A 25,097-nucleotide genomic window follows, 5' to 3' on the forward strand; every position below is an offset into this window, starting at 1 on the left:
AATTCGACCATGAAGGCCTGACTCACGCAGTCTGCTCTGAACAATTGATGTAGAGATGTGTCTGTTTCTTGAACTCTGTGAATCATTTATTTGGGCTGCAATCTGAGGCTGGTAACTCTAATGAACTTATCCTCTGCAGCAGAGGTAATTCTGGGTCTTCCTTTCCTGTGGCAGTCCAGATGAACCGCTTCATCATAGCGCTTGATGGTTTTTGAGACTGTTAATGAAAAACTTTCTTGAAATATTCTGGATTGACTGATCTTCATGTCTTAAAGTAATGATGGACTGTCGTTTCTCTTTGCTAATTTGAGCTGTTCTTGCCATAATATGGACTTGGTCTTTTACCAAGCTTATCTTCTGTATACCACCCCTACCGTGTCACAACACAACTGATTGGCTCAAACACATTCCAAAAACAAACTTTTAAAAAGGCACAGCTGTTAATTGAAATGCATTCCAGGTGACTACCTCATGAAGCTGGTCGAGAGAATACCAAAAGCCAAAGGGTGGCTACTTTGAATAATCTCTTAAAATATATTTGGATTTCTTTAACACTTTTTTGGTTACTATATGATTCCATATGTGTTATTTAATAGTTTTGATGTCTTCACTATTATTCTACAATGTAGAACATAGTAAAAATTAAGAAAAACCCTGGAATGAGTAGGTGTGTCCAAACTTTTGACTGGTACTGTAAGTAAGCATGTGCATTAGTTTGTTCAAAATTGTTCAAACGTTGCACTTTTTATCATTAAAGTATTAACTCTTGCAACATTTCATTTCAATTCATTCCGAAACTTTCATACACAAGTAGATAAAAAAAAAAAGCATTGAAAGAAATTGTGAAGAAACATGAAGTGAAACCATTCGACAATAAAATGTCAAACAGACAATGGCTGGACATTTTCAGAGAATGTTCTAGACATTTTACTTATCTTTTCACTATTTCCCTGATGCTGTGTTTCTGGTGCAGCAGAACTATAATTCCATGTAACATTAATTATTGTAAGTACTTGTAGTCATGACAGCTGTCTATAAGCATCAGGGACATGTCTATCGGCCAACTTGACCCTTGTTAGAAAACAAAACACAAAAAGAGAATAGTGCAGCCTGGGACTGTTGTGCAGGGTCACTGGAGATTTTCCAGACAAACGCAGCAGAGGGGAGGGGGGGGGGGAGAGAATAAAAAGGACAGGCTCAGAATCTCATTTTAACAGACCGCACACAATCTGGGCTCCCACAGAACTATCTCTGCCTGACCGCTTTCTATTTATCCCTTATCAGTGTTTACCAACCGCTAGTTTTCTTTCATTCACACTGTGAGGCAGTTCTCTTACTATCAGTCAACAGCTGACACCGTGGAACAGCCTCAAAGGCAAGAGGAAGGGATCAAAACTAAACCAAAGCTGTTTAAACAATACAACAGAGGAAATAAATTCATAAATCCTAATTCTTCTCAACCCACAAGGGTACAAGCAGATCCTTTATAGTTAGGCCAACAAGCAAAACCACAGCCAATGAGGTAACATTACAATCAAGGTAAATTCTAAAATATATTTTGAATAAAAAAAGAGCGGAAAAAAATCCCATGTAATTTTAATTAGGGACATTGCTTATAGCGCCACCATGTCAAGCATATAAACCCCTCACTAAAAAAACATTACATTTGACATGTATTCTCTTTAAAAATAATACTACCTGTAATGTATTTATAGATCAATTATATTCAGATGATCTTGGTTAGGTTACTATACATGTTTTATATAATATTTCAATATTTCCTATTTATCACTAAATACTTCATAGTCTGTGCATCAGGAAACCTCTAACTGCAACATGGCAACCAGGAAAGTATAGTCTATCCCAGTCAGACTCATTTTAAAACAGATATAACCTTAAGTAAACTTATCTTCAGAGGAGTACTCCTTTATCATTATATAGAATCCATTGCATATATTCATGTGGGTTTCAAATTAAGTTGATATAGCCAAAGGACAAACATGGGTTACTAAACAGTATTTTTATGCCTCCTTTCTGAAATCCTCTGCATATAGATAGATCTATTAGAGGGCCTGTTTTAGACATTAAAAACACTTGTTTTCAGTCAATTCAAGTGATATTAATTTGGCCCAAACAAATCACACGCAGCAAAAAGGATCATTCAGCATTGTCATAACAAATACATATTTATGTTGTACATTTAGGATTGCAAATGTATTCCCAATCATACAAACATCACAGTTTCTCTGGAATACTGTTCAAAAGTGAAGTAATTAATTACATTTATCCTTTCCCCAGCTGCTCAAGAGCAGATGGAACATTTCTGAAACCTTGCTGAATTAAATCCACATAATTCATTTTCCTAGATTAACTAAGTGAAGTTTGAGTGGGGAAAAACAGGTAACACAGTACATGTTGGATGGATATTTACCACCATGTTTGCTACTGTAACTCTTTGCTGCTTGCAGTGTTTCACAACGCATGGCAGCTATTTTCTCTATATTTGACTCAATCTGGAAATTGAAAAGTAAAGAGTGCTCTTTTCTTGAATAACTCTGAATCTATTTGTTGAGTTATGGAAAGATTTGTCAAGTGAAAAGTGACAAAGGTAACAAGTCACAGCAGGGCACTTGATATCCTATAGAACAATCATTTTATCATCATATAACTAAATAATCAAGTTTTACACAAATAAACTGGAGTTTGTAATTTCACCTCCCCCTCTGGACGACACAGTCTTTATTCTCTAGGTACCATGGACAGCTCCTGTTGTCGTACTGGAGTGTAGGCAAAGAGAGCTAACATTACCCTGTTGTGTAGCAACTGTATTAGTATCCTGCTTGGAGCAGGAAGGGGGCTGCATACAGTACAGCAAGGGGGTAGATGACTTCACTTCAATACCATATCATTTGTCATCTTTGTGTTGTTGTAACTGTGGTATTAAAATAACCTCCAAAGATTGACCATATGCTCACGATTTCAGTGGTTTGTCTCAGTATTATCGCATTTCCAACTCTTTGTATTGGGCATACCTAACTTCGAAAAGATTTCACCTTGCAGCAATAATTATTATACAAGGCATATTATATATTATACATGGAATATTAAATATATTATATTTGGCATATTATATATTACACATGGCATATTGGTCTGTATATCACATTGCCTTGTTGAAATATCACAGCTCAAATGGGAGTCAGCGATTTGGGAGTTGATTAACAAGTCATTTTTTTGGTTTGTTTCAGTATGGTTTTTCATAAACATGACACAAAATGTAATATTTGAGAAATGTCTGAAAATCTCCAACATCTATTCAAATGTATGTTCTAAAGAGTTCCAACAGGAACAGACTATTTAAATTACAAGTTGGGATGTTCATTTTGCTCTGCACACTTACTCAAGCTTAAAATAACATAGTAGGTTGCAAAGAGAGAACTACACAAACAACTCTTTTTTTAAATTACATCTTGAAAATAAGTTTCCGCTGGAGGGAACTGACTAGAATTAAAGTATTCTTACCCACACAACATGTTACGCCTGAAAATATATTCATTTAAATCATGTGGCCTATGCAAAGGCCTCAAAAAACAAGTTGTTTTTCTCAATACACAACTCACTTATCAACCCACCAGTTGTCTTGACAAAATCCCTAGCTGCAGTATGTTATGAAAAAATGTATACATTTTCTTCCAAATTAGCCCTTAACATATTCTTCTATCTTTGCCCTTCCGAGACATAGGCCTAAGTCTATTGACGGTCCTGATGATAAACCTTTGAAACATCAATCCTTCCCACTAAATCAACAGTTTCCCTGGAGACCTTGTACTGTGTCTCTTCAGAGTTTGTTCAAGTGTAAGGTCTGGACCATGTCTGCCACAGAAGTCTCAATGATCACTTATTATCGACCATAATACAGCATTTAGAATACAACAGGATTTCAACAAGCATTAATGCAACCTTCATCCAGCACAACCTGACAAAGCATTGCCTTCAACACAATACTAACGTGTTATTCTAAGACCTTAGCTTATACTCTACCTGGATTAAACATACAGCATTTGTGTCAACTGCATTTAACGCTATCTGGATGATCCAAATATAGGTTGTGCTTCTTAAAACCCCATTTGAGCAATATAATGTCCTCTCTAGCTGTCTGAGACCCTTGTAGAAGCTGCACTTTTACTAAGAGCACTGATCCACATCATGGCAACAATCCTGTATTTAGCAGACAGATACTTTCTTGAAGTATGACATTTATAAATATAACAATTTATATTATTTCTGTATTCATATTGTACAATTATAGCAAACGTTGTAACACAGTAGTAGTTACTGTCCTATAGCAATAAACATGTGCATTAACTTTTAAACATATATATATATATATGACCTTTTTATGAAGTCATATGACAGCATCAAACATCAAGAGGATAAAATGCTTGTCTTTCACATGCACTCACACTCAGCGCTTGATGTCAATGACAAAAACAAACAAACACCATAACCACTATACATTATTATTATTATTATTATAAAATTACTTTTGACACAAACCTACTTCTATGATCCAGAAAGTTTGATTTCCCCCTAGTCGCTTGATGGCCGAGCTGGTGCAGTGTCTTTGAAAGGTAGTCCCCAGGAATATGACATACTATGCCTTTGACAGCCTGGAGATAAGCACCTGCGTTCGGGTCCCTTTTTACGTCACACCTCCCCATTCACAGTCCTTCAATATGATGCACATTTGCACATCAACAGCAGACAACCCCCTCCTCATTCTACTCCCACATCCGCAAAACACACAAACAGGGAGGCAGATGCATGCGTTAGCCCTCTACACACACACACACACATGCTTGATATAAGTATATATAAGTATATATATATATATATATATATATATATATATATATATATATATATATATTGTTTTTCTTACCCCTTACATTCTGCTTCAAAAACTTTCACTTGCTTTGTCATAGGACTGACTGGGGCATACGCCCTCCCAAGCTTCCCATATCACTCATCATGCAAATGAGCAGGAATGTCAGTCCTCGGCAGCAGATGGCCAGGGATGATAACAATGGCTCAACAGACGAGTTTCAATGTCTGCGACTTTATCGCTACGGCAACAACAACCAAAGTATATGTCATGAAAGCCTTGTCGGTTAATTGGAATTTTTTTCCCCTTCTGTATCTTAGTACCTGTCTGTCTTATTTTATTTCCCTCTCTCCTATTTGAATGAATGAAAACCCATTTTGTCCTAGATCTTTTCTGTTCCCATAGAGGACTAGCTATCATTAAAAGCCAGGGACCTGGAAATGATTTTTGGTGACTAAGGAAGGAAGGCTAGCTGCTGCACAGCAGTTATTTAAGTAATTAGGTGTAATTCCTCCCTGTAGGCCATGTTAGCCTCCTGAGTTAGCTCAGGCATTAGACAAGCCTGGATAGAGAAAATGGGGAATAAAGGGAGAGAAGACAGGGGCCTCGAGACATCACAAACGCAACTCTTACAAAAGCCCCCCAGCCCCAGCGCTAGTGATGTCATGCGCATCCTGCTGACTCCTGTTAATACAAGCCCCCGTAGCAGAGAGTAAACATTGGAAGCGTTTAGCAAACAGGGCCAGATTACAATGACAAAGGCAAGCCACACTTCTGGGTGGAGCCTGGGGCGGGAGGAGAGGTGAGGGGCGGGGGAGTGGAGAGTGGGTGTATGGGGGTAGGGGGCCGCGGTTTAGCATTTAAAATAAGTGATACCCATAAGGGGGCCTCTTAGAGATGCAAGCATCTCCTTCCCCAGCTGATGACAGAGGCCACCCAAAACACGCTTATCTCTAGGTTGTGTCATCCCAGTCTCTGGGGTGAGACATGTGAACACAGTGTGTAATACTACTACTACTAATAATAATGTAATTTCTGTGCTTTTTGATATCTGCGCAATTTGGATAAGCAAGGCTGGGGACTTGAGGATGGCTGGGGCATATCATTACTTAAGGTTTGGCAGTTGATCATCACCTTGTTTAATGCCTAATTTAACGTTTAATTTTGTAACTGTCTTTCAAGAGCCATTTCATGGTACATACTGAAAAGCGGGACGTCAAGAGTACATTCTTGTTCTGCTTGATCTTTCTTATGCACCATTCGTGCGTGTTGGTGGTTTAGAAAATATGAAAGCATAGAGCCATCACTTTCAACATCATATAATAATTAAAACATGTTTTCTTTCTTAGCTGATGCAGACAATCATAGTGAAAGAACATCTTAAGCGCTTGTCCAAGAAAGTACTGTTTACGTCATGTCCTGAACTATTGTAAGACAGCAATCCTAACTAAATGAAAAACATTACAGAGGACAGTGTAGTAAGCCCAGCAGCTCGGTTATTCACAAATTCAGTGAAAGTAAAACGCAAAAATATGCGTTGTCCCTGATTAATCTACAAAAAGGTTCATTCCAAAGCCTACAACATGACCCATGAACCAGCATATAGTGTTTTTCAAAACTATTTCATCAACAGGAAAACTGAGGGGAGATAGCGGAGGAATGAAAAGAGGAGTGGGTTGGATGAAATTACATGTCAGACAAGGGTTCACATTTAAAAAGTCCTGCTCATGTTTGTAGAAAGTGTTTGATTGCATTTAGAAAAGTATTACAACGGGTCACATCTGTGTCTAAAAGCTTTTTGCATTCTGCTGCAAATTATGTAAGCAAAGAAGTGAAATGTCAAAGCCCCCCCATTGTTTTTGAGCACGATACGGGCTGTGTGTAAAGCCTACACAAATATAATGCTTTCCGGAATTCTTCTAATGTACTGTAAGAACAATAAATTATCTTTATGAAGTTAACCAACGATGCTTTAAAACAATCTCAATTCAAATCTAGGCAACCGGCAACCCAAAGCTGGTTCTAGTTCTAGGTTTCCATGTAATACAACAGAGTAGGTATGAATATTCATTCAGTCATTAATCTAAAATGTTGAAATCATTATATACTAAAATAAAGTGAGGTTAATTTAAGATAAAATGCTTCAGAATTGTGCTCAAATAATAGGAATAGCCAATCACCACCTCCTGGTTTATAGTGTGAAACCCCATTTACTCATCTGTCTGCCATTGTGCAACCACTTGATGCCTTGTTCATCTCAGAAATAGTCACATAAAATTATTGGAATTAAAAAATGGTTTATCAATTTGCATATGCAAATAAAGAGCAACAGAGCATACAGTGCCTTCTGAAAGTATGCACACCCCTTGACTTTTTCCATATTTTGTGTTACAGCCTGAATTTAAAATGGGTTCAATTTAGAAGTTGTGTCACTGGCCTACATACAATACCCCATAATGTCAAAGTGGAATTGTATTTTTTGAAATTTGTACAACTTAATAAAAAATGAAAGCTGAAATGTATTCAGTCAATAAGTTTTCACCCACTTTGTTATGGCAAGCCTAAACAAGTTCAGGAGTGAAAATAATCTGAACAAGTCATAAATTGCATGGACTAATGAATGACTACCTCATCTCAGTACCCCACACATACAGATAATTATATAAAGCTCCCTCAGTCAAGCAGCGAATTTCAAACTTGCTTAGTTAAATAAAAGGTAAATATATATATATATATATATATATATATATATATATATATATATATATATATATATATATATATATATATATATATATATTTAAAAACACAGATTCAACCACAAAGACAAGGAGGTTTTCCAAAGCCTCACAAAGAAAGGCAGCTATTGGTAGATGAAAACATTAAAAAAATAAAGCAGACATTGAATATTATTTTGAGCATGGTGAAGTTATTAATTACACTTTGGATGGTGTATCAATACACCCAGTCACTACAAAGACACAGGCGTCCTTCCTAACTTAGTTGCCGGAGAAGAAGGAAACAGTTCAGGGATTTCACCATGGGGCCAATGGTGACTTTAAAACAGTTACAGAGTTGAATGACTGTGATAGGAGAAAACTGAGAATGGATCAACAACATTGTTGTTATTCCACAACACTAACCTAAATGACAGATTGAAAAGAAGGAAGCTTGTACAGAATAAAAATATTCCAAAACATCCATCCTGTTTGCAATAAGGCACTAAAGTAAAACTGGAAAACAATGTGGCAAAGAAAGGAAGTTTACGTCCTGAACACAAAGCATTATGTTTGTGGCAAATCCAACAACACATCACTGAGTATCACTCCTCATATTTCAAGCATGGTGGTGGCTGCACAATTTTATGGAAATGTTTGTCATCGGCTAAGACTAGGGAGTTTTTTAGCCTAAAAAGAAATGGAATAGAGCTAAGCAAAATCCTAGAGGAAAACTTGGTTCTGTCCGCTTTCCTAGATGGCTTAGTTACAATTTGGACTTAAATCGTCTTGAAAATATATGGCAAGACTTGAAAATGGCTATCTAACATTGATAAACAACCAACTTGACAGAGCTTAAAGAATAATTTTTTGTACAATCCAGGTGTGCAAAGCTCCTAGAAGACTTACCCAGAAAGACTCACAGCAGTAATCGCTGCCAATGGTGATGCTAACATGTATCGACTCAAAGGTGTGAATACTTATGTAAATGAGATATTTCTGCATTTAATTTTCAATAAATTTGCTAAAAACATGTTTTCACTTTGTCATTATGGGTTATTGTTTGGCAATGGGAGAGAAAATAAATCAACAAAACGTGGAATAAATCAAGGGGTATGAATACTTCTGAAGGCACTGTGTGCATGTTGATGATATAGCTCCAGGAAATGTAACTATCCTTATGTTGATGATATAGCTCCAGGATGTGTAACTATCCTTATGTTGATGATATACTGTAGCTCCAGGATATGTAACTATCCTTATGTTGATGATATAGCTCCAGGATATGTAACTATCCTTATGTTGATGATATAGCTCTAGGATATGTACAGTGGGGAGAACAATTATTTGATACACTGCCGATTTTGCAGGTTTTCCTACTTACAAAGCATGTAGAGGTCTGTAATTTTTTATCATAGGTACACTTCAAACTGAGACGGAATCTAAAACAAAAATCCAGAAAATCACATTGTATGATTTTTAAGTAATTAATTTGCATTTTATTGCTTGACATAAGTATTTGATACATCAGAAAAGCAGAACTTAATATTTGGTACAGAAACCTTTGTTTGCAATTACAGAGATCATACGTTTCCTGTAGTTTTTGACCAGTTTTGCACACACTGCAGCAGGGATTTTGGCCCACTCCTCCATACAGACCTTCTCCAGATCCTTCAGGTTTCGGGGCTGTCGCTGGGCAATACGTACTTTCAGCTCCCTCCAAAGATTTTCTATTGGGTTCAGGTCTGGAGACTGGCTAGGCCACTCCAGGACCTTGAGATGCTTCTTACGGAGCCACTCCTTAGTTGCCCTGGCTGTGTGTTTCGGGTTGTTGTCATGCTGGAAGACCCAGCCACGACCCATCTTCAATGCTCTTACTGAGGGAAGGAGGTTGTTGGCCAAGATCTCGCGATACATGGCCCCATCCATCCTCCCCTCAATACAGTGCAGTCGTCCTGTCCCCTTTGCAGAAAAGCATCCCCAAAGAATGATGTTTCCACCTCCATGCTTCACGGTTGGGATGGTGTTCTTGGGGTTGTACTCATCCTTCTTCTTCCTCCAAACACGGCGAGTGGAGTTTAGACCAAAAAGCTCTATTTTTGTCTCATCAGGACCTTCTCCCATTCCTCCTCTGGATCATCCAGATGGTCATTGGCAAACTTCAGACGGGCCTGGACATGCGCTGGCTTGAGCAGGGAGACCTTGAGTGCGCTGCTGGATTTTAATCCATGACGGCGTAGTGTGTTACTAATGGTTTTCTTTGAGACTGTGGTCCCAGCTCTCTTCAGGTCATTGACCAGGACCTTCCTCATGATCATTGATGCCCCACGAGGTGAGATCTTGCATGGAGCCCCAGACCGAGGGTGATTGACCGACATCTTGAACTTCTTCCATTTTCTAATAATTGCGCCAACAGTTGTTGCCTTCTCACCAAGCTGCTTGCCTATTGTCCTGTAGCCCATCCCAGCCTTGTGCAGGTCTACAATTTTATCCCTGATGTCCTTACACAGCTCACTGGTCTTGGCCATTGTGGAGAGGTTGGAGTCTGTTTGATTGAGTGTGTGGACAGGTGTCTTTTATACAGGTAACGAGTCCAAACAGGTGCAGTTAATACAGGTAATGAGTGGAGAACAGGAGGGCTTCTTAAAGAAAAACGAACAGGTCTGTGAGAGCCGGAATTCTCACTGGTTGGTAGGTGATCAAATACTTATGTCATGCAATAAAATGCAAATGAATTACTTAAAAATCATACAATGTGATTTTCTGGATTTTTGTTTTAGATTCCGTCTCTCACAGTTGAAGTGTACCTATGATAAAAAATTACAGACCTCTACATGCTTTGTAAGTAGGAAAACCTGCAAAATCGGCAGTGTATCAAATACTTCTCCCCACTGTAACTATCCTTATGTTGATGATATAGCTCCAGGATATGTAACTATCCTTATGTTGATGATATAGCTCCAGGATGTGTAACTATCCTTATGTTGATGATATAGCTCCAGGATGTATAACTGTCCTTATGTTGATGTCAACAGGCAGGGAAAGTGTCTTTGAAAAGACAGCACATTTTCCATGGGGATCATTATCTTCACCGCATGTAACTAAATCACAGTTAAAGAAACAATTAGTACTACCCTACATTCCCCTTGGGGATAACTAGGGTATAACGGTGGGCGACCTTTAAAGACACACCCCCAATGCTTAATGACAACCTCGCGACTCTAGGACTTGAGGTACTGCAGTGATTAAAAAGCTACATAACACCGTTGGGTGATCTGCTGCTGTAGTAGTGAAGAAGTCAGATTGCAGACAAAAGTTTCTGACTGTTCTTTCATGCTTTACCATGGCATACACAATCTCTGGGAAAAGTTGTATGCTCAACAGTTCTGAATATCGTAGTATGCTAGGTGATATTAAAAGGGACTAGTTGTTCATCTTTTAGTGAAATGTAGCAAAGATGGAGACTTGATATCATGGTCTAGGTCAACACCACTTAAGACTGCATGGACCAGGGCTTCAGTGCCCAAGGTTTATGGATCGGTGTCTTTGGATCCAATACTTCTGGTCTGGGCTAATGTTTGGACAACATGGTCTTCGTAGTCACTCAACTTGTGGTCAAGACGTAACGCTCAATACCTCCTCTTGCCAGAGTTATGTGGCCAGGAAGGAATGATTTAACGCACAAGTGTCAGGGTGCCTTGTTTCCCTTATGTGTGAGCTGGTAGGCAATGCAATGGCTTATGTTTAGGAATAAGATGCCTGACTTCTTACAATTGTCTTGGCCTGGATCTCATTTTCAACATTTAAACTGGTCTTGATCTTGTCACAGTTTTGAAACAATAGGTCTAGTTCTGGGTCCAAGTATTGGGTCTTGGGGACTGGTTTTCAACTGGGTCTACTCTAGCAGTCTCAGATATTGACTCGTGGCAACAGACCGACCCATCCACAAAGTGGCTCCCCTGGGATGGCCAGGCAAAATAATGACCACAAACAATGGCAACAGGTGAGTCTGTGGCTTCTGTAATGATCATGCTGATGAGCAGTAGATTGTCTTGATAATAATAATAATGAATAATAAGTAGCATTCAGCAACGCATTCTGTAGCTCACAGATTTGTCTCGATTTTATAACCAATGATCTTTAGCAGAAACTCTGCAGAGTTGGATTGCTTGTACTTGTGCTTAAAGGTCAGTATTATCAATGCCAGAATCATAAGTCTTAAATCACTAGACATAAGAGTCTGGCACAATGTTCCACCTCGATACCTTTTGTTGTTGACAAATCAACACATGACCCTTATCAGTAGCGCAGTGGTCCATGTTAAAAACAGCTTTTTACAGCAGTTTGTAAGACAGCCACAGTTTTTCATGATGACTATTCAGAGACACTTGAAAATACAAAAATACTTTCATTAATGTGGTTTACAATATTTGGATTGCGCCCAATACAATAAGCTTGCTGACATGAATCAGAATTGCAAATGCCCTTTTGAGCAAAACAAAGAAATTGATTATGAAATAAGTTTCTTCAGCACAAGTAGCTTGGTTTGAGTGATTAATGGGCTTGGCCATTGATTTCCTTTTGTTTAGATCTTTGTTAACTTTCTGGAGACAGAATTATAATTTGTTTCCAAACAATGAACCCAGTCTAGCTGGAGCAAATGAAATCTCCCAACAGGCTCTTCCCAGTTATTTTTCATATTTTCAACTGGATAGATATTACAAGGCACTTCCATATAAATGTGTTGCTGTTTTATGTTTTTATTAATTTCATTCTTGATTAAATCTTGTTTTCTACAAAATATTAGAAGGACTTTTGAGATTGGGAAGGGTTTTTGTTTATAGAAGTCTGGAAGATTGTCAATGACTTGTAAGGTTCACCCATTGTGCCAATAGTTAAATCTTCATATGCTCAGTACAAAAGCTGTGTATCACATGGTAGAACATTTTTGATAAGTTATCTACCTAGCACATATTTGAGACTTCTGTACAGCCATTGTCTAGTTTTCTGAATAACATCACAGAAGGTATTTGATACATTCTGAGATCTCTCAATACAATGTACTATCGATATTTGCAAGTCAAATGTTACTGTTCTTCATAAATGGTCTTTTGCACTTAGAAAACTTCTACAGATCCAGACATTTATAGTTCCTGATTTCTCGCATCATCCCTCCAAGATAGTGATAATACGATTTCTGTGTTTTTCGCTGTTGAGAAACAAACTGGATTATGAACAGATCACTACATAAACAGCTTTCTAAAAGGAGGCAGCTATTTTAAAAGAGGCTGAAGAAATGCAAAGAGGGATTTAAATTTTAATTTGAATTTATTCCAGCAAGTGAAAGGTTCTTTTGAGAGGGGATTTCAGCAAAGATGATGGCATTTAAAAGAAACAAGCACCTAAACCTCCAGTGGAAAAGTATTTTTGCTTCGTTCTAGTGCAAGGCCTTGCTATAGTCACATCCCAAAAATAAGTAATAGTAGTAATTCAAATGTAAATAAGTGGGATGCGTGGAGATATTTCAACTGATTTGTACTGTAAATTGAGTGATTAAAGAAAGGTCTCGCCACACCTTGGTATTCTAGTCTCTGTAAAATACTAGGTGTACAGTACACGTGGGCCATGTACTGTATGCATTGTACAGTATGCTATACAGTATATTATTTTTTATGCATGCTTGCAAAAAACAATGTGTCCATAGGAAGGGCTTAAAGGAGAACACCATATCAGCAAGACATGTGTTTGCAAAAGAGGGCAACAGTATTAATAACTTGTCTCATACTAGTTCCTTTAATGTAAAGTACTCTATGTGTTACTATAAGAGATTGCTTCCATGGATGGTTGCCCAAGGGCAAGGGTATCTCACTCAGCAGGTCTCTAGTTTAACATGGTGCATTTTGGGGACAAACGTTTACAGTCAATTCATGTCCAATGATAAACCACAGAAGAGACAATCAGTCATGTATATTATATAGTGATACTTGTCTTATGGCTGAACTGCATGTTGGTTCTGTAACATTCCTGGTAACATACATTTTGAGCTGACCACTAAACTCATACAGAGGAAACCTATGCCACACAAGCAGACAAAGACTTACATCACTTTGTTTTACAGTTAATACGATCAGGGGGCAGTGTTTGTGCATTTGCTATCTTCGGAAAATGCCAGCAACGGCGCTAAGTAAACCCATTTTTACAAGACTCCCTCATAAGGACACAGTGCCAGTATCGGGATACAATTTCACACAGCAACCATGGCTCAGTCACATAACCTAAGCCAACAAGCTCTCACAGTCTCACTGCAGAATTAGATGTTCATCCACATTTCTCCAAAGACCAAATTTCAAAGTTGCTCCAAATATAACATTTGGAAGTGTTTTGGACTCTGTATCGTTCCATTTTGCCAAACGTCAAATTTTGAAGCTGCTGCTCAGTATTTTTCAATTTCTCCAAAAGTTTTGAATTTAAAAACGCCCACACGAATAGAAATGCACATTTTTGAGATGAAAGACGATGGCCAGAGCTTACCCATAGTACCATTTGATATCCAAAGTGCTGGAGCCAAAACAGCAAGACATGTGTCACTGTCCCAATACTTTTGGAGCTCACTGTATTTGAGTTTGAAGTGCCAAATTCAAATGTGTGACTTCAAATGTTTTCGTGACTCTTACATGCTAACCACAACGCCCGCGTTGCGTGCGCAAGCATTGCAAAATAAATGTACACACATGTTATTCAATCATTGCACCCACACGTCTGCGCAGCCAGGCAATAAAATAGAACTTGGTTCTAAACTCAGCAAAAAAAGAAACGGCCCTTCTTCAGGACCTTGTCTTTCAAAGATAATTTGTAAGAATCCAAATAACTTCACAAATCGTCATTGTAAAGGGTTTAAACACTGTTTCCCATGCTTGTTCAATGAACCATAAACAATTAATGAACATGCACCTGTGGAACGGTCGTTATGAAACTAACAGCTTACAGACAGTAGGCAATTAAGGTCACAGTTATGAAAACTTAGGACACTAAAGAGACCTTTCTACTGACTCTGAAAAACACCAAAACAAAGATGCCCAGGGTGCCTGCTCATCTGCGTGAACGTGCCTTAGGCATGCTACAAGGAGGCATGAGGATTGCAGAGGTGGCCAGGGCAATAAATTGCAATGTCTGTACCGTGAGACGCCTAAGACAGCGCTACAGGGAGACAGGACGGACAGCTGATCGTCCTCGCAGTGGCAGAGCACGTGTAACAACACCTGCACAGGATCGGTACATCTGAACATCACACCTGTGGGACAGGTACAGGATGGCAGCAACAACTGCCTGAGTTACAACAGGAACGCACAATCCCTCCATCAGTGCTCAGACTGTCCGCAATAGGCTGAGAGAGGCTGGACTGAGGGCTTGTAGGCCTGTTGTAAGGCAGGTCCTCACCAGACATCACCAGCAACAAATTTGCCTATGGGCACAAACCCACCTTTGCTGGACCAGACAGGACTGGCAAAAAGTGCTCATCACTGACGAGTCGCGGTTTTGTCTCACCAGGGGTGATGGTCAGATTCGGGTTTCTCGTCGAAGGAATGAGCGTTACACCGAGGCCTGTAATCTGGAGCGGGATCGATTTGGAGGTGGAGGGTCCGTCATGGTCTGGGGCGGTGTGTCACATTATCATTGGACTGAGCTTGTTGTCATCCTCCCTCAAGTGGTACCCTTCCTGCAGGCTCATCCTGTCATGACCCTCCAGCATGACAATGCCACCAGCCATACTGCTCGTTCTGTGAGTGATTTCCTGCAAGACAGAAATGTCAGTGTTCTGCCATGGCCAGCCAAGAGCCCGGATCTCAATCCCATTGAGGGCGAGGGCTAGGACCATTCCCCCCAGAAATGTCTGGGAACTTGCAGGCACCTTGGAGGAAGAGCGGTGTAACATTTCACAGCAAGAACTGGCAAATCTGGTGCAGTCCATGATGAGATGCACTGCAGTACTTAAAGCTGCTGGTGGCCAGATACCGACTGTTACTTTTGATTTTGACCCCCCCCCCCCCTTTCAGGGTCTGTGGGACTTGTAAAGTTTGTCTCACTTGTTGAATCTTATGTTCATACAAATATTTACACGTCAAGTTTGCTGAAAAGAAACGCAGTTGACAGTGAGAGGACGTTACTTTTTTTGCTGAGTTTATTTTTGAAGCTTGACGTGCTGCAAGTCCCGCCTCTCCCATCTCCTCATTGGTTTGTAGGAGCATATACCCAATTGGTTGATTGAAAGATGAACTGAGGTCGACACTCTAGTCCAGTTGCTGGTGGTAATGCACCTTAAAAAGTTGGTTGCAAACCGCCATATAAAGTCCAAAGAAGAAGAGGCCTGAAGGAGGAGAGATTACGAGAAACCTGCATGTCCTGAACGCATCTGGTGTGGGTTGACAAAATCAACATGCGCGAGTGGTGTTGTCAGCATGTTACGTGTATTTTCCTATGAGATGTGCACTTTCTTTTCAGCCTACGTTTCATTTCAGGGCTGGATTTATTTAAAATGTTACAACCACCAGCACGGCATGTTAATTAAATCAGAAACACCTGCTGCAAAGTTCTTCCTAATCATGAGTCGTCTGAGAGCCAAATAGCTTTTCTCTGTAGCCTACACTTGGGTTTCCATTCAACAAAACAGTCAAAGTCGAAATTGGCTCAAATTTATGAGAACTAAAATGAGTTTTTACTTCTTAATTTAATGTTAGGCTAAGGTTAGCAGTGTGGTTAAAGTTAGGGTAAATGTGAGAGATTTAAAATGCAATTTTAAGAAGAGAAAAAGTAGAAATAGATTGGGACTTTGTGGCTGTGTTAACTAGTGACGACCCTACACAGTGACGACCCAACCCTGCCTTTCCATTAAGATAGAGGGTGCAAACTAATGTTCTTGCAGCTTTTTTAACCAGCAAATAATCATAATCCTTTAGATAATTTGTTAAGATTTTAAAATTGTATAGCTAGTCTGCATAAAATAAAATAAATAGATGACCATTTTATATTTATAAATGTTTGCTAAATCTAGCTTGTTTTCTTGTAGTGTCTGCATTGTCATTGTTTGGCTGGAAGCAGGTTGAGCATGTAGTGGGCATTTTAGTATAGCTGTTGCAGTCAACAGGCAATAACAAGCTATAGGAGATTCATTCATTCATGTTTTAACCTATTTTTCTGGAATTTGTCTTTCATTATAAACCTGCTCTCCGCCACCAATACAAGGAGATGATCGAGGGTGAACAAGCAACACTTTAGGTATTTTGTCTTCAATCCACTGGGATTGAACACGCAGCATTCTGACCCAGAGTCATGGGATTACGCCCATCCTCCAGCCATCTACACCACCTAAGCCTACTTGACCGTAATAGCTCTCACCGTTTCCCCTACTGACAGTTTTGAAGGCATTTCCCGACATCATAAGGAAATGGATAGACGTCCAATTTCGAACTTAATCTTGAATGATCTCCCTGACCTAAACAGGCTTAGGAAGAATGGAGCACCAAAGTATTGCGCTTTCTCCATTTCCCTCATGTTTTATTTTTATCATCAGACAAATGGCTGATTTCAGGTTAACAAGAAAGAGAGAGAAATCTAAACTAATTACTGCTGACCTTAGAGATTAGGGTACATATTGTAGGCTACATAGTTACGGCTCTGTGAGTTTGTGGGAATGGGAGACACCGCCAGTGTGTACCTGGCATTCTGCATTATGTCCTGACAACAATCCTCCTTTATAATTACACTGAGCACACAGTAATTCAGGGTTGGAGCTGGGTTAGGAACACAGCATGTCATTTGTAGTGGTTGGTTATACAGAAAATATGCTAGAGGTGCAGATGTTAATGCTGCCTTTGATGCTATTAATAGAGTTCACTTGAATCTATCTGTGCATATGTCTCTTTCAAATTCAGTTTCTGGAAAGGGATATATGGCTACCCTGTACTAGAAACATTTCTATACCTTCTTCATTCATTCTTCTTTTAAAGTTAGCTATAGCTATTTACTGTCAGGTTGGAATTATGTGAGAGTAACATGGAGTATTGGTAAAGTGGACAGAATTGTGGGTCCATCGACCTAGATGGAATGAATCATCTTATTCGTATAATCCACATACGTCTCTGTTCATACTGTCCACACAGTGGTGCGTGTGAACAGAATGTGGAGCCTATCTCCCTCAACGTGATCAAGACAAAGGAGATGATTGTGAACTACAGGAAAAAGAGGACCGAGCACGCCCCCCATTCTCATCGACAGGGCTGCAGTGGAGCAGGTTGAGAGCTTCAATTTCCTTGGTGTCTACATCACCAACAAACTAACATGGTCCAAGCACACCAAGACAGTCATGAAGAGGGCACGACAAAACCTATTCCCTCTCAGGAGACTGAAAAGATTTGTCATGGGTCCTCAGATCCTCAAAAGGTTCTACAGCTGCACCATTGAGAGGATGGTAACAACTTTTTCTTACACTGTAGGTATGAGGCCTTTTGACATTTTCCCCCTCAAACACTAGAACTGTGAGGTGTTTGAATATAGTTTTGCATCACTGCCTGGTATGGCAACTGCGACCGCAAGGCACTACAGAGGGTAGTGTGAACGGCCCAGCACATCACTGGGGCAATGCTTCCTGCCATCCAGGACCTCTATACCAGGCAGTGTCAGAGGAAGGCCCTAAAAATTGTCAGACTCCATCCACCCTAGTCATAGACTGTTCTCTCTGCTTCCGCATGGCAAGCAGTAGCGGAGCGCCAAATGTAGGTCCAAAAGGCTTCTAAACAACTTCTACCCGCATCTCTGTTGTTATCATCTATGCATAGTCACTTTAACTCTACCTCCACGTACATACTACCTCAACTAACCGGTGCTCCCGTACATTGACTCTGTACCGGCACCCCCCTGTATATATTGTTATTTTATTTTTTACTGCTGCTCTTTAATTACTTGTTACTTTTATCTCTTATCCATATTTTTTGGAAACTGCACTGTTGGTTAGGGGCTCGTAAGTAAGCATTTCACTGTAAGGTCTACACCTGTGCATGTGACTAATACAGTTTGATTTGATCTGCCCTTTGCAAATATTTGGTGCCAACAGTGTATGCTGATAAGCCAAATACATGTTACTGTAATTGTGGACAAAATAGAGTTACATCAATTAAGGATGGAAAGTCAGACCCTACAGTACCAATAAAAAGGCCTGTTAATCTTTATGTAACACAGGATTACCATCCTGCACACTAATTCAATTTCAATGCATATCATCAATTATTACATTGAATGTAAACGAGTTATCAAAATGCTTCTGTATGTTTTACGTTTTTCAAGTTTCAAGATGCATTCTTTATTAGTCGTATGTGCAGGATAGACATGGTATACACTACCCAACGAAAAGCTTACTTGCAGTAAGAAATAATAAAAGATCAAAATACGAACATAAAGTAAATGGCTAAGAAGAATAGAATATGCATTTTTGCGTAAGTATAATACAGGAAGGCACAATTTATATAAGAAAAAAATAAAATAGAAATGCAACATGTAAAGTGTTGGTCTCATGTTTCATGAGCTGAACTAAAAGATCCCAGAAATGTTCCATATGCACAAAAATGTTATTTCTTTCAAATGTTTGTTTACATTCCTGTTAGTGACCATTTCTCCTATGCCAACATAATCCATCCACCTGACAGGTGGAGCATATCAAGAAGCTGATTAAACAGCATGATCATTACACAGGTGCACCTTGTGCTGGTGGCAATAAAGGGCTCCTCTAAAATGTGCAGTTTTGTCACACAACACAATGCCACAGATGTCTCAGGTTTTGAGGGAGCGAGCAATTGGCATGCTGACTGCAGGAATGTCCACCAGAGCTGTTGCCAGAGACTTGAATGTTTATTTCTCTACCATAAGCCGCTTACAACATTGTTTTAGAGAATTTAGCGGTACGTCCAACGGTCCTCGAAACTGCAGAAGCACGCGTAACCACGCCAGCCCAAGACCTCCACATCCGGCTTCTTCACCTGCGGGATGGTCTGAGACTAACCACCCGGACAGCTGATGAAACTGTGGGTTTGCATGACCGAAAAATTTCTGAACAAACTGTCAGAAACTGTCTCAGGGTGCTCGTCGTATTCACCAGGGTACTGACCTGACTGCAGCTCACCGTCTTAACCGACTTCAGTTGGCAAATGCCTACCTTCGATGGCCACTGGCACGCTGGAGAAGTGTGCTCTTCATGGATGAATCCCAGTTTCAACTGTTCCGGGCAAATGGCAGACAGCGTTTGTGGCATTGTGTGGGCAAGCAGTTTGCTGATGTCAACGTTGTGAACAGAGAGACCCATGGTAGGGTTATGGTATGGGCAGGCATAAGCCACAGACAACAAACACAATTGCATTTTATCAATGGTAATTTGAATACACAGAGATACCGTGACGAGATCCAGAGGCCCATTGTCGTGCCATTCATCTGCTGCCATCACCTCATGTTTCAGCATGATAATACACGGCCCCATGTCACAAGGACCTGTACACAATTACTGGAAACTGAAAATGTCCGTTCTTCCATGGCCTGCATATTCACCAGACATGTCACCGATTGAGCATGTTTGGGATGTTCTGGATCGACGTGTATGACAGCGTTCCAGTTCCCGCCAATATCCAGAAACAAAACACAGCCATTGAAGAGGAGTGAGATAACATTCCACAGGCCACAATCAACATCCTGATCAACTCTACGCGAAGGAGATGTGTCGCATGAGGCAAATGGAGGTCACACCGGATACTGACTGGTTTTCTGATCCACAGCACCACTTCTTTTTAAGGTATCTGTGACCAACAGATACATATCTCTATTTCCAGTCATATGAAATACATACATTAGGGTCTAATGAATACATTTCAATTGACTGATTTCCTTATATGAACTGCAACTCTTTGAAAAATCTTTGAAATCATTGCATGTTGAGTTCATATTTGTAAGTGTAGTACAATATTTAGTAGGGATAAACGTAAACTAAAAGTAAAGTTTTTTCCACATAGACAAGTCAGATTGGAGGTACATTAGCATGTGAAAAGAATAAACAGGAGCATTCACAGTTACCCACTCCACCTGGCCGCTCACCAATGTCCTTGTCAGAAGTCCACCCACTGCACTGGCTTACACTGAAAGACCTCCTGGGGACTGCGGTGACCATTCACTGGGTTCTCTCTCAGTCCCATGCACCTGTGACTGTTTTTGTGTTAGCTATTTTTTGCTTTGTCTTTTTCCTGGCATCGTGGTATCATTGGAGACACACTTTCCCTCAAAAGGAATTCTCCTGCCCAACAATGTGGTTTGTTTGTTTGTTTGTTCACTGGCTGGAAAGAGCAGGCTAGCTGGAGAGTCAAATGAAAAACAATGTTGCTAGTAATAATTAAAATGGCCACAAGAAAAATGAGCCGAGAGACATAGGCCTATGACTATTTGAAATAAGGTAGAGGCACTTTTCCTCCATCGGTTGTTGGTTCCTTACCTTTTCGCAGGGACTCACAGGTGCAGCTGGAAAGGTTCTCCTTGCTCTCCTCGGACGACTCATCCGGCTTCTCCATGGTCCTGGACCTTTGAGAGCTGCTTTTCCATATTCCAAAGGACTTTGCCACAATCGCTTTGTCTGCTCCTTTCATTGTTTCCTGTAAAACACATTTACAGCATGACTTCCCAGGTTTATCCCTCTTGTGAGTTATGTGCCCCCTTTTCTGGCTCTCAATAAACCTGTGCCCGTCTTTCTCCATGCCCAAAGTAAGAGAGAATTAGGGCATTGTGTGCATATGCATTCTCTTAAGCTTTCCAGAAAATGGCCCGATTGCCCTGGCATATTTTTTTTAGAGCACTTGAACATTGTTTCTTTGCTTGACATTTTGCATCTATGTGTGCAGAGCAGAGCATCATTGCCTGAATAAAACTGCTATAAAACAATACTTCAAAAAGTAAACAGTAGATATGCAAAAACTGCACATGATTTCAATTTTAATCCAACTTAAAGGAATTTTTAAAAAGCACATTATGCCCTAATTGAGTGCTGTACAGTCCACAAATACTATTACAAGGCCGATCAGGATTAGCGGTGGAACGTACCTAGTTATCTGTCCCTGGGTGCCAAGACAGCTAGCAGTGGGCAACTCAATTTCAAAAGCTGGCAAATCCAGTTGTCTCTTAAATACAGAAAGTACTTAAATCCAGAGCTAACACAAGAAAAAGACAGATAAAGGGTGCTCTGCATATCACGGCAAAAGCTTGTGCACTTTTCAGAATCACTGGCTAGGTTAAACAAATATGCTAAGTAGAGATCAAACCAATCCTTTGATCTGCAGCCTAGTTTCCAGAGGAATGGTTTGGCTGTTGTTGTAAATAACTTGTAGAAATCTGTACCATTTGCCTTCAGGTAATATCAAAAGTGCCAGGGATTCATAGGCAAATACCTTGTTAGAAAATAGATCAGATAAAAAAAAAGCATAGAAATATTTTAACTACATAGCTTATACTCACTGTACCATCATTTGTATGCATTATATTCTGAGGGTTATATGATGATTGTAGGCTACTGTACACTACTGTAGTAGATATATTTGAGAAGTGGCTAACTACGGAATTAGAATCTAGTTCTATCTAGTATTGGGGAGGTAAACACATCTCTCCTACCTCCAGCATCCCAGTCCAGTCAAACACAGTGTCAAACATTGTTTCCAAACTTGATACAAGAGAGGCTGGAAGAATTAGAATGCAGATAGCTATGCAACTTGCTGACTAACTTTGCCCCCTTTTGATCGAGCACACAAAGAAAAACGCTGTCCATTCAAAGCAGACAGCATAACTATTTTCAGAGATGGGGGACCATGAACAAACAAGGCCATGTCCTGAGCTGTGGCCAGCCATTAGCCACTCTCCCTCCCTTCAGCAGAGCATAGTGAGGGCCACTGGGTCTGGGACCGGCTGACACCACACTCAACAGGCCAACAGTGCAACTTCTGTTGCAAAAAAATCTTCCCTCCCTCCCAATTTGAACAGACAGTGAGCTTTTCAGTTTAGCAGCTGGCTATAAACACTTTACCTCTGCTCCTCATTCTTCTTTTTGGGGACACAGCCATGTTTGTCCTGTAGTCTCTCTATGAGTTGTGGTATTCACTTGGAAAATAGCTGTAACAAATAAAGAAACAGGATGGATAAATTGTATCAACAGATTGATTTCAGTAGCTACCTCTGGTGGTGTTCAGAAGTAGTATAGTTAGCTTTGTAAAGTTGTAGCTCATGTCACAAAAAAAACATTGAGGACTACAAATTAACAAGTTATATTTTCACTTCTTATAGTTAAGCGTCACAAATTGTGGACTTCAACCACACACGTTTGTCATTTTTAACGTATTTCCTTAACGTTATATAGATATTAACTCGCTTGCAAACTTTTGTGAAGTGCCCTTTTCATAGCATATTTTTTAAGCTAGCACACCAACCAACATGCTTATTGTAAGTTGTTCATGAAATCTTTAACTTCTGATCAATACATTACCTTTGATGTCACTCCCCTATGTGTTGCAAAGGTATGCTGTGTCAAAGATGGTGGATCTCTAGTTCAGTGGTTACCAACCTGTGGTCCTTGTGGGTACTGCAGCAGGTCCGCAAAAAAGTGTTGATAAAACTTACATTTTATTTTAAATAATGACAGCTGCGACTATTAATCGTAGTATAAGCTATTTTAAAATAGTTTTCACAATGCAAATTGTTTAGAATAATAACAATAATAATAGGTCTTTAATAAGATACGTTCACTGCTAAAATTGACGTCCACGATATTTTATGTAAAAAAAAAATATATCCAGGACTCCGCAAATAGTGGTTCTTTTGGCGGAGATTTGGTGGTCCCTGGAACGGTTGGGAAAGGTTGTAAACCAGTTAAACTTTGGGACGGCAGGTAGCTTAGTGGTTAGAGCGTTGGGCCAGAAGGTTGCTGGATCGAATCCCAGAGCTGACAAGATAAAAAAAAAAAAAAATGTCATTCTGTCCCGGCCCCTGTACAAGGCACGTAACCCACTGTTCCCCGGTAGGACATCATTGTAAATAAGAATTTGTTCTTAACTGACTTGCCTAGTTACATTTTTTCTTTTCAAATGCCTAGTCGATTTCTGATGGTCTCCGCCTACTGTGACTGTTTGGAGGGAACTTCCTCTGACCTGTGCCACCTCCTAAAACACCCCACAATGCTTATAGCTCATACCGTTAAAGTATGAGGTTAAGGAATTTAAGAGGCATAACTGTATGTGGATGTAGAGGTCTTCAGCCACTGGAAAGACACGTGTTACTTGATAGTCAGTGTTAAAACTGAACTAAAAAGCCTAGAACTTCTGTTGACATCATTTTTAGAGTCTACAATACATCTTCTATTGACATCATATTTAGTCTACAATACATATTTTATTGACATATTTAGTCTACAATACATCTTCTATTGACATCATATTTAGTCTACAATACATATTTTATTGACATCATATTTAGTCTACAATACATATTTTATTGACATCATATTTAGTCTACAATACATATTTTATTGACATCATATTTAGTCTACAGTACATCTTCTATTGACATATTTAGTCTACAATACATATTTTATTGACATCATATTTAGTCTACAGTACATCTTCTATTGACATATTTAGTCTACAATACATCTTCTATTGACATCATATTTAGTCTATATTCTATTGACATCATATTTAGTCTACAGTACATATTCTATTGACATCATATTTAGTCTACAATACATCTTCTATTGACATATTTAGTCTACAATACTTCTTATATTGACATCATATTTAGTCTACAATACATCTTCTATTGACATCATATTTAGTCTACAATACATATTTTATTGACATATTTAGTCTACAATACATCTTCTATTGACATCATATTTAGTCTACAATACATATTTTATTGACATATTTAGTCTACAATACATCTTCTATTGACATATTTAGTCTACAATACTTCTTCTATTGACATCATATTTAGTCTACAGTACATATTCTATTGACATATTTAGAGTCTACAATACATCTTCTGTGGACATATTTAGAGTCTACAATACATCTTCTATTGACATCATATTTAGTCTACAATACATATTTTATTGACATCATATTTAGAGTCTACAATACATATTTTATTGACATCATATTTAGTCTACAATACTTCTTCTATTGACATCATATTTAGTCTACAATACATATTCTATTGACATCATATTTAGTCTACAATACTTCTTCTATTGACATCATATTTAGTCTACAATACATCTTCTATTGACATCATATTTAGTCTACAATACATATTTTATTGACATATTTAGTCTACAATACATCTTCTATTGACATCATATTTAGTCTACAATACATATTTTATTGACATATTTAGTCTACAATACATCTTCTATTGACATATTTAGTCTACAA

General features: G+C 39.1%; 1 protein-coding gene across 11 annotated transcripts in view; it reads right to left on the reverse strand.

Annotated features, from left to right (window-relative positions):
- LOC110530472 (suppression of tumorigenicity 18 protein) overlaps positions 1 to 22,431 on the reverse strand; it is a 62,614-nt gene extending 40,183 nt beyond the window's left edge. For 3 of the 11 annotated variants that reach the window (XM_090182487.1, XM_021613560.3, XM_090182486.1), the window contains exons 1-2: positions 22,288 to 22,390; positions 21,122 to 21,278 (exon numbers count right to left, since the gene is read on the reverse strand). In XM_090182487.1, coding sequence (XP_090038613.1) covers positions 21,122 to 21,278; positions 22,288 to 22,326 — 196 coding nt within the window. In that variant the 5' untranslated portion in view covers positions 22,327 to 22,390. Of the gene's footprint in view, positions 1 to 4,557; positions 4,739 to 21,121; positions 21,279 to 22,287 lie in introns of those variants that run through there. The other 8 variants (XM_090182491.1, XM_090182490.1, XM_090182488.1 and 5 more) reach the window with 5 other exon arrangements.
- Positions 22,432 to 25,097: the final 2,666 nt, after the last annotated feature.

The sequence above is a fragment of the Oncorhynchus mykiss genome, chromosome 8 (genome assembly GCF_057628025.1).
Source record: "Oncorhynchus mykiss isolate SJ-2025 chromosome 8, ASM5762802v1, whole genome shotgun sequence".
Classification (NCBI taxonomy): Eukaryota; Metazoa; Chordata; class Actinopteri; order Salmoniformes; family Salmonidae; genus Oncorhynchus; species Oncorhynchus mykiss.